Raw genomic sequence first — 10,985 nt, 5'->3', positions numbered from 1 at the left:
TTTCAGTGTGGAATTAACCATTACTTTTTCTTTTGCAGCCAACGCTTGCTGACGCAGCTCCCCACTCAAAACTCTTCAATTAGATCTTAAAATTAGTCAGTTTCCCTTTCTAAAAGAGACATTCAATAACCATACCTACCAGACCTGCTGTAACTTGCAGTTTGGGTTCTTCATTGCCACAGCCAGAAACTCCACCACGTCATCCCCCATCTCATTATCACTGAGGTCCAGCTCTTTCAGCGTGGAGGCAAACATGCCAACAGCCAGGGCAAGATATTTACAGCTTCTGGAAGTCAGACCACAACTCCTCAATCTGGAAAACAAAAGCAATAAGCAACAGGCCGGGCATCTACTAGCAGTACCGCATGTTTTTTTATCTCTTTTTTACGTGGGTCTTGAAGATGTCAACACATTGCAGTGAGAGTCGGGTTCTGTCCAGATGGACAACTTAAAAATGCAATAGTCCCATTGTAACTCATTCTAATCAATGGTTTGGCTTACAGCAGAAGAAATGCAATCCTTACCTAAGTGTCTGTAGTCTACAGTTAGGGTTCTTCAGTCCAGCAGACAAAAACTCCACTCCAGAATCCCCCAGGTTGTTTGCATTCAGGTCCAGCTCTTGCAGATTTGACTGGGTGGCACTAAGAGCACAAACTAGAGACTCACAGCTCCTGGCTGTTAATCTGCAGAATTCTAACCTGCAGAGAGCATACCATATAGTGCATTAACCGTTGCTGTCCTGCACATCAAAATTAGTCAGCCAGGACCCTCAAAGGGCATTCATCTAATAATCACTTCTACTGCAAATGACTATCATGGCGGTGCTGATGACAAAAGATATTGCATAATATCAAATTATTCCATATTGGAATAATGTACCAAAGTACATTCCAATAAGACATTTACTAGATACCCAACATTGCGGCTTTCTCATTAGGGGTGAGAAACTTTGCCTGACTGATCCCACGCAATGAGGGTTACAAACCCCTGGTTCCATACTAGCTAACATGTGTGATCTTCAGTATTTTTCCAATATACTGCAAAACTGCATGCTGCAATATACTGTGGGCTGTTAAATCCTGAAAAGTTAAAGGTTTAACTGCTTCGTTCCTCTGTCCCTGCTGCTGAAAGAGACTACTGTGGCAGCAACAGGACATTCACTAGGCAGTACTTTGTGCAGCTCATGGCAAAAGTAGTTACCCCTTACCCTCAGGATTTTTCATTGGTAGTAGAAGTGCTCATTTTTAATGAATAAGGAAGAGTAGAAAATACTACAGCCTGTCTTCTACCACTGTTATACCTTCTATACTGTTATAAAGTGTTACAGTAAGGTGAATAGTCATCATTATTGTCTGAATAAACAGAACTTTTTCCTCTATGGCTAAAGCACTAAGATGTTGTTCGGTGATACTGGAAAATGATTCAGGCCTAACTCTGGGCAGTGCCATTGTTAGATGTTGTACTGTATGTATGTTGCATGTATGTACTGTATTGTTGCTGTTTGACAACAATATCTAACATCAATTAATCATTATTATTTATTGCTCTTTACCCCAGGTTCTTTATTTTACAGTTGGGATTCCTGAGTCCCCAACACAAAATATCCAGTCCTGAATCTTCCAACCCATTTATTTTAAGATCCAGCTCTGTCAAGCTTGAATGGTTTGTGCAGAAAACTGAGGCAATGTCTTCACAACATGCAGGGGTGAGCCCACATCCCTCTAACCTGGAGAAACAGGAGTAAGTCATTATGCATCATAAGCATTTACAGTATTTCTGAACATAAAACTGCCTCACGACAGAACGATAAGTTACAGTTCGCAATATTTATCAAAGTATAACTACCCGATTACAATGATATGACTTAGATTTGTGAAACAGCTGGGTATTTGGAATTCCTTTTTGCTTGAACAATGAAATAGATTATAAGCAATCTGCGCACAGGCTATGAGCACTATAATACAGAAGTAATTACATTAATATCTGTCACGAGCTGACTGCGATCGGGATTCCTCATGAAGCAGGATAGCAGCTCACTAGTGACAGAACAGACGTAAAATTAAATAGAACAAAAAGATCACAATAAACTGATCAATGAAGCCAAGAGTAGAATGACATTATATAATAAAAGCAGCAGTGGAAATGTATTTAAGAGAGTCATCAAAAAATGACAATCACAGAGGCTACAAAGGATCTGGGCAATGAGTTCTCAATGCATTGTACAGCAGCCTGGTTGTCAACACAGTAATGAATGAGTCTTAGACTCTAGTGGAGCTAAAATCTGATAATCATAGCTTGACTAATAGAGCCTAATACTGTATGTGAGCAGTGAAACATCCACTTGAAATTAAAGAGGTCAATACCATTTACAAAGGATTGGAGCTACAGTATATGCAGAAAAGGAAGACAGTTATGTGCCGATACTAAGTTCTTTTTTTTAAAAAGTGACCCACAGAAATCTGTTCATATTGAGGGATATTTAGTACCTCAGCAGATACTTCAGTAGGAAAGCCATTGCAGTAGTCTAATCACTGAATTGGCTTCATCACTCTATTCTTCTCCCCACTGATAGCTGACGTGTGGTGAGTGTACTGGCGCACTGTCACATCATCCAGGTGGGGGCTGGGGACTGGAGGGGAGTCCCCATTACCTGTAAAGCGCTTTGAGTGGAGTGTCCAGTAAAGAGCTACATAAGTGTAAGCAATTAATATTACTTATTATTGAATAAATGCCTGTAACACTTCACACAGATCCAGGATGTTCCCTAAGCAATGTTATGCAGAAAAACAAGAAAGCTCTGTCAAAACCTCCATCAAAGGTTCAGTTTTGGAATAGAATAACAACGCTATACTTACAAACTGGGAACTTGATGTTACGAGCTTATAATTATAGTCTCAGTCTCATCACAGTACTGTACATTCTAAAAATGTTCTGTGCATATACTGTATGTTTTACCATCAATCTGCAAGTAAATCTGAGTGTCACAGCATACGGTACCTGTGAAACTCAAGCCCATGATGGTGAGTAGCAATCAAGAGGCAACATGTAGCTACAGAGTGATGAGCTACGTCTTGTGTAAACAGAGCAGTAAATGATGAGGTTCATGTTTTCTGGTTGGGGCAGGAGTGTCTAGCCACTGCAGAAATCCAGTTAAAGAATAAGAAGCTTGGCAAGTGAGGGGAGGTCATTCGTCTCATCTTTTTTAAAAGTGTATCAGCTACTGTTTCTTAAAAGGTGCCTGCCCTTCTTTGTCTGAAGGATTTTTTCTTATCCCCCATCTAAAATAGATTAACTTTTAGTTTCCAGCTGTGTCCTGGTGTCTGTATCAGTTATTACTGAGTGTGAAATAGTCCCCTGAGCCTATTCTTTTAATACACCCTTTTAATACACCCTATACTTTATATAGGATTCTACATACTTGAATTAACTCTCTTCCTTTCATTCTGTGTTGAATAATTTTTGGTCTGTTAAGCTGTACAGATACAATAACCCTCTGAGACTATAAATATTATGAATGGTTATCAAAAATGAATATTGTTTCTTTATGATAATGAACACAATTGAACATTATATTCTTAATGTGGTTTTACTGGAGTATTGTGAAGTTTAAGCAGATCTTAAATGGATTTAATGTTGCTTTATTCTAAATACCTTTACAGTACCTACGAAAGGGGACTGACTCATTCTTCACTGAAGTCGTGCACCCACCTGAGTGATGTGCAGCAGCCATTACTGTATGTGCCAGATGTCCTACAACACAGCAGGTCAAGTAAAGAAGTGAGAAATTGCTTCCCCTATTGAATCACAGATTGAGGCCAGATTGTGTAAGCCCAGTGTGGAAATTCAGATTTAACACTTTCACTCTTAAAAGCTCTGCCATGGAATCTTCAATGGCTAAGAAAGAACCTTGTCTTACCTGATATACAGCTCCACCAATAGCACAGTTTCCCAAGTCGTAATATTGGGACATTGGTATTTACTGTTTTTAGGAAATAAAGTCTCACCCCCTTACTTCAGTGTTTGTAGCTGACACTGTGGGTCCTTCAGTCCCTCTGACAGGATCTTTACTCCATCATCCCCCACAGTGTTCCTGCTAAGCACTAACTCCCTCAGACTGGACTGGACTCTGCAGAGACTGCTGGACAGATACTGACAGCTGCCAGCAGTAAGACCACAGTGCCTTAACCTGGAGAAACAAGGAAAGAGCTCAGAATGTCTCTCTTTATAATCTTCAAACCACGGCTACATTTCAAAGAGAGAAAATGCTGATGCATTCTCTGAGTATGACATTAAACGCATTAATCATAACCTCTGCAATTCGTGGGACTATTTAGAGCTCACAGCAAATGATTCTAAATGAAAATTTGTATTAGTTTATTAATATAAACCTGACATGTGTACAATGTCCATGTGCTATGTACTAATCATGTAAATGAATGGTGATATGGGTATTGGGTGGTGCTGTGGGTTACACTGACACTTTATAGCTCCAGGATATTACATTCATAATTGTCTCTTAGTGGGTGGATTCTGCATGTTCCCCTTGTATTTATTAACTCAGCTGGAGTTTTCTCTGGCACCTCAGGTTTCCTCCCTTAGTCTTCAGAGGTGCTTTCCAGGTTAACTGACTCAGTCCAGTAACAGACTCCAGTGCAGGTTGCCTGCAATGGGTGGGCGCTTTGAGCCCTTCCATTCAGCCCTGTGTCTTCCTGGTTAGTCTCTAAGGATCACCACCCTTCTAAGGGTAAAGCAGGTAAATAAATGGAGCTTTTGACTAATTTGATTATTTAATTATATCATAAAGACTGCAGTTGGGGTTACTAGATCACCATGAAAACACTACCAATTACTTAAAGGAATAGTTAAATGAAACGAAGTGAAAAATATATACTTCATATATAAATCATAATCAATAAATCAGAAATAGTGTTTCTACAAAGCTGAATTTCAATTAAAACAATGAGCAATTTCAAAGACACCTTTAAAAATGTCAACAGCAGACACTCTTCTGTATTTCACAGCTTCAGATCAGTGGAATATCTACACTACCTCAAAGCAAATACTGGATATTAATACAATTGTGAACAATTATAAGTTCTTTAGCTTAGTAATGCTCTTGTTTTGTCTAAATACAAGAACAACATTTTTCTCTGCATGCTCTACCCTCCTAGGAGGTCCAGAGAACAAAGTGTGCCTTGAGTTATATTGAGAGTACATGTTGATATGATCCTTTTAATGTATACTGCCTGGTTGCACCTGCCCTTGATCTGATTTCAGGCAGTCTAGAAAAGTCTAGAAAAGTATTTTTTAAATACCTTTGGCTGTGATCTGGAAGAGCTGCTTTGTGCTTTGATTTGCTACACATTAACAAAGAATTGACCGAGTCAGCCTCGAGCACTGATACTCACCCCAGTTTCTGTAATTTGCAATTGGGATGTGTCAGACCAGTAGACAGTTTCTTTAAACCATCGTCTTCTATTTGATTCATCATGAGTTCCAGCTCCCTCAGACTTGCATGGTTTGTACAGAGAACGGACGCAAGATATTCACAGCTCACTTTCGTCAGACCACATTGCTTTAGCCTGCAGGGATTGTGCAATTGTTTCAAATACAGGTCTAGGTAAAGCGTCATTTCAGGACTTCGATTCTAGGCTTTTGTTTTAAACAGATTTAAAGTAAGGTTCCTTCTCAAATTTACTCTGATTAGTTGCATTTTGATTGAAAAGTTTTTAAATGAATCATCTGAATAAGTGTAAAGCAGAGCATACCCTTGTGTACGTAATTTTATTTTGAAGACAGAACAGGAAATGAAATTTGGTGCCCTTGTGGTTTGTTAGGTCTGCAACTCACAAATACTGTATGTTACTAATGTCCAAGCTTTGACTGAAATGTAATTTATTTAGAGAATCAAATAAAATGGTATTGCAACAGAAAGCAAACCAATCCCCAAGTGCTGCATATTTTCCTGGGATTTTTACATTTTCATCCTCCACCCCTAGGGCTTGGAAAAGTACACTATGTTAATCATGAAATTAATCTCAAATACATACGTGAGGCTAAACATAAAAAATTGAAATTTCGTTCATTTCAACCTGCTTCACTCCTCATACGATGAACAGATGTTATCTGTGAAAAGACCTTGCACCTCTTCAATCACTAGTAAAGGTATTTGAGCTAAAAGCTAAGCACAGGATTAATATGAAATGGAAAGTGAGAGGTGCAAAAGAGGTAATAAAATCTGTCCGCATCCATTAGTAATTATATGAATAGCAAACAGCCGAGATCGCATCTCCAGCCTGCTCCATATACTCGCCCCAGTCTTCGTAACTTGCAGCTTGGATCCGCCAGCCCAGCACACAGCAGCTTCACGCCAGCGTCCTGCAGGATATTCCAGCCCAGCTCCAGCTGTCTGAGCCGCGACTGGTGGGATCTGAGGACGAAGGCCAGATCCACGCAGCTTCTGGCCGTGAGGCAACACTGTTCCACACTGCACGGGCCGCGTGGGAAAACACAGGCGGATTAATTGTCTCTAGTAACACTTGCAACATTTGCCGTTTGCTCATGAGGTTTAGGCTGACGTCTGCTGTGCAGATATGGTCTCCTTTTTAACGTGAATTAACTGCTACTGCCGTCTCGACAGTACCCAAGCTCACAACAGCAAAATGTACATACTTCGGAAGGGTTGAGACCCTTACAGTATATTATTTATACCCTTGTAAAGACTCACAGACACAGACTGGAATATAATAATAATCCTAACATTTATATAATGCTTTTCTGGACACTCCATTCAAAGCGCTTTACAGGTAACAGTTTCTCCCCTCCACCACCACCAACATGCAGCCCCACCTGGATGATGTGACAGCAGCCCATACTGCACTCACAGTACTCTCTCCACACAGCAGCTATCAGTGGGGAGGAGAGGAGTGTGATGAAGCCAATTAGGAGGCCATGACCCCTAGGAGGCCATGACTGGTAAAGGCCAAAGGGAAACTTGGTCAGGACACCAGAATAGCACCCCTACTTTTTCAGAAACACCCTGGGATTTTTAATGACCACAGAGAGTCAGGACCTCGGTTTTACGTCTCTTCCGAAGGACGGCACCTGTTTACAGTAGAGTGTCCCCGTCACTATACTGGAGCATTAGGACCCACATAGACCGCAGGGTGAGCGCCCCTAACTGGCCCCACTAACACCTCTTTCAGCAGCAACCTTAGTTTTTACCAGGAGTCTCCCATCCAGGTACTGACCAGGCTCACACCTGCTGAGCTTCAGTGGGCCACCAGTTGTGAGTTGTAGGGTGATATGGCTGCTGGCATAAATATAACTTTATCATATAAAATACTATAATTTCGCTATACTATAATATTTAACTATACTTTTGCTATACTAGAATATAATTTTGCTTGTTCTAAATGGCTTTGTATCCGGTTTGTGAATCTCTGACCTCTCATCATGCAATACATTTGGATGACTCCAGACATTCAGTTTCGAAACACTAAATGTATGTATGTGAGCTTGGAGCAGTTCTGTACTACAAACAGCAGCTCAAAATAATGATCCCTGATCCAGCAGTTATCCATTAATGAAAAATGTTTACCTGTATCTGGAATTACATGCACAATACTTGCATTCATTTCTGGTTCGGGAGCAAAACTTACCTTAGTCTCTTGTAAAGCTTTGCAACGGGTAACATTCGGATAACACCTTCTTCGTGAAGGCGGTATTTGCGCAAGTTGAGTTCATCAGTTTCACCTGGGGACATCTGGAAGATGTAGGCAAGCGCTGAGTACTGCGATGGTGAAAGCTTTGCCTTTGAAAGCTGTCCTGAGTTTAAGGACGTTTTCAGCTCCTCCACAAGAAAGTTGTCATTTAGCTCATTCAGGCAATGAAAAAGATTGATGCATCTTTCAGGAGAGATGTCGCTCCTAATTAAATCCTTGATGTATTCGGTGGTCTGACTAATGACATCAGAATTGTCTTCTGTGTTTAATAAAAGTCCATTTAATAGATTTTGGCTGTGTTCTGTACTGACGCCTAACAGAAACCTGACAAAGACATCAAGATGACCACTTTTACTGAGGAGAGACTTTTTCAGTCCTATTCTAAACACATCCCGTAAACTAGGCTGTCCAGCAACACAGCTGAAAGTGTAATCTCTGGTCTTTCTAAGCACATTTAGCTTTTTATTTTGATAACTGATGAACACATACAGGGCCGCAAAATATTCTTGGAGTGTCAGATGTGCAAATGAGTAGACGCTTTCCTGCAATGATACCGAGTTTTCAAGAAATATTTCTTTGCACACCCCAGTAAATACTGATGGCTGGCTCATAAGAATGCCATATTTGATCAGATCCTGCTCATAAAAAATGACATTACTTTTTTCCAGATGTTCAAATGCCAGCCTTCCTAAATTAAGAATGGCATCTCTGTTAGACTCCAGTAAGCTGTAATCTGTCCATCTTCTCTGATCGTCGTATTTCTGATTCTGGAAAGTCAGAACAACTATCAAAAACTTTGTATATATTTCTGCCAAAGTTCTTGGAAGGTAACTGTTGCCATCTCTGGCAAGGGTTTGTTCAAAAACACAGGCTAGCACCCAGCAGAAAGAAGGCACATAGCACATTAGATACAGACTCCTGTGTGCCTTTATGTGTGCCACTATTTCGGCTGCCAAAATTGTGTTTTTGCACTTCTTCCTGAAGTACTCTTCTCTCTCCTTGTCATCGAACCCTTGTATCTCCGTCACCCTGTTGATGACATTAGCAGGAATCTGGTTTGCTGCAGAAGACCTGGAGGTTATCCAGATGGATGCCTGAGAAAGCAGGTTCCCCCGAATTATGTTTGTAAGCAAAACATCCATAGAGGCGGCTTTCCTCTCATCTTCCAATGGCGGACATTTATAAAAATCCAACTGATGTCTGCTCTCGTCCAATCCGTCAAAGACAAACAGGAATTTGATCACGCCGTCAGACAAAATATTTTCACACCTTTTCATGTGTGGGTAGTACTGTTGCATGAGCTCGACGAGGCTAATTTCTTTCCTGAGCAGGTTGAGCTCACGGAAAGGAAAGACACATACAAAGTCAAACTCCTGGTTGCTCTCTCCAGAGGCCCAGTCAAAAATGAATTTCTGCACATAGACAGTTTTACCAATCCCTGCTATCCCCTTTGTCAGTACAGTCCTAACATTTTTCCTTTCACACTCAGATTTGAAAATTTCATTGCGCTTTAAGGAACAGGACGTTTTCCTTTCTAATGTCTCATCGCCACTTCCACTTTCAGTCACCAGAACATCGGTGAACAAGTCTTTGAGAAGGGGCTGTTTCCCGTATTTAGCAATGCAATCAGATACGTGTTCGAATTTGTTTATGAGCGCAGATTTGTGAACGTCTTTCAAATCCTCAAGGAGCTTATCTGAAATTAAGAAATGAAAACATTTATTACTTTAAAAAAACTGTAGAGCAAGCTGAGAAGTAGCAGTACTTTTAAAAGTACGGACAGTACAGTATGATAGTTATTAGCAGAGCTTACAGTTGTAGTACTTGTAAAATAACTTTTATATTACTGTTTATTTTTCAAGTTACACATGGGTATTAAAATGTTCTATAACATGTCTAGTTTTACTCTCACTCTGTTGGGTTTTAGAAGGACCCCTAGTGTTAGTTCTCTGCTACATGACTGCGAGACAACTATGGGGCTGTCATTATTATGTATTTCTACTACTTACAAGTAATACATTTTAGGGTCATATTACATGAACCCTGTCCCAGAAGTATACTATGCAAAGAGGGACTGTACCTTTTCACAATACACCAATCATTACTTAAGTCACTTTACTGTACATATAAAAAATGGAGAACTGATTAAAGTTGTGGGTTCAAATTTCAGATGAGATCCTGCTATTGCACCTTGAGCAAAGCTCTTCACCGAAATAGTTCCAGTAAAACCCCCAACTGTATAAATGAGTGTAGATGTACCATAAGTTGCTTTTGATAAAAGTGGCAGCTGTATAGATATAAGTCCAAGCAGAGGACTTGTGCAGAGGTCATTTGTATACCTGTTAGCTGTTCAATTTAAGAAGCTCAGAAAAATGTTTTCTTTTAGAACCTTAACCTTAAACATGCACATGGATTCACAGCCTGCATACAATTAATATACAATATATTTCTTTTGCCCCTACTACTGTTTCCATTAAATCCTGAATTCATCATTATGTGGCCTGCCTACAGAAAAGATAGTTATGTAGCATTAATGCATTCAATAACAACAGAGGCTTCAGTGATTTATTTATCTGAAACCAGACTGGTTATTACCTGAAATCGTCAGTTGTTGTTCATCTGAAAGACAACAAAATGATTGATAAATCTTACATGCTGATACAGTGCCTTCATTTTTGGAAGGAATTGTTCCTGAATAAATGATAATTACAACACGTGTTCAGACATAAATAATATAAAAGGTAACATTCTGCACAGTAAAAAAGTGAATACATAATATGAACAGAATGTCTATTCTGCATGAATCTTTAATTAAACCCAGTTTCACCTGCCCAGAATATAGAGAGACTTTTGCCTTAGAACACAGACCTAGGATAGATATTTTTTTACAGAAAGGGGAAACAAACTTGATTCTTGAAGTCATAAAATCAATTAAAAGGTAAAGGATAACCTGACGTCTGTAGGCATTGTGTTCATAACTATAAAGTTAAGAGTACTGAATTAACCATAAAAAAAGCTAAGACAAACAGTACTATTATCTCTTTTTTGATGCTGAAAAAAATCTAAAAAGGATATATTGTGCATGTGAGGCATGTAACTTTAAAATATTACCTTTTTGAAGTTGAAATGTTAAAAGTAATGTGTCTTTTGGAGACTTCCAAGACATTGAATTACTGTCTTCATATAAATGATATATTGTGTATATACTACTACTACTACTACTACTACTACTACTACTACTACTACTAATAATAATAATAA

At 39.4% G+C, this 10,985-nt stretch overlaps 1 protein-coding gene across 3 annotated transcripts in view; it reads right to left on the bottom strand.

Moving 5' to 3' along the window:
• Positions 1-10,985, bottom strand: part of LOC148678989 (NACHT, LRR and PYD domains-containing protein 12-like) — a 29,512-nt gene that overhangs the window by 5,916 nt on the left and 12,611 nt on the right. For all 3 annotated transcript variants that reach the window (XM_088638222.1, XM_088638221.1, XM_088638223.1), the window contains exons 4-11: positions 10,320-10,343; positions 7,662-9,420; positions 6,314-6,487; positions 5,409-5,582; positions 4,013-4,186; positions 1,553-1,726; positions 525-698; positions 140-313 (exon numbers count right to left, since the gene is read on the bottom strand). In XM_088638222.1, coding sequence (XP_088494348.1) covers positions 140-313; positions 525-698; positions 1,553-1,726; positions 4,013-4,186; positions 5,409-5,582; positions 6,314-6,487; positions 7,662-9,420; positions 10,320-10,343 — 2,827 coding nt within the window. The remainder of the gene's footprint in view (positions 1-139; positions 314-524; positions 699-1,552; positions 1,727-4,012; positions 4,187-5,408; positions 5,583-6,313; positions 6,488-7,661; positions 9,421-10,319; positions 10,344-10,985) is intronic.

This window comes from Lepisosteus platostomus, chromosome 1, assembly GCF_059453375.1.
Source record: "Lepisosteus platostomus isolate fLepPlt1 chromosome 1, fLepPlt1.hap1, whole genome shotgun sequence".
NCBI classification, from domain to species: Eukaryota; Metazoa; Chordata; class Actinopteri; order Semionotiformes; family Lepisosteidae; genus Lepisosteus; species Lepisosteus platostomus.
This window is presented reverse-complemented; position numbering and strand designations above follow the sequence as displayed.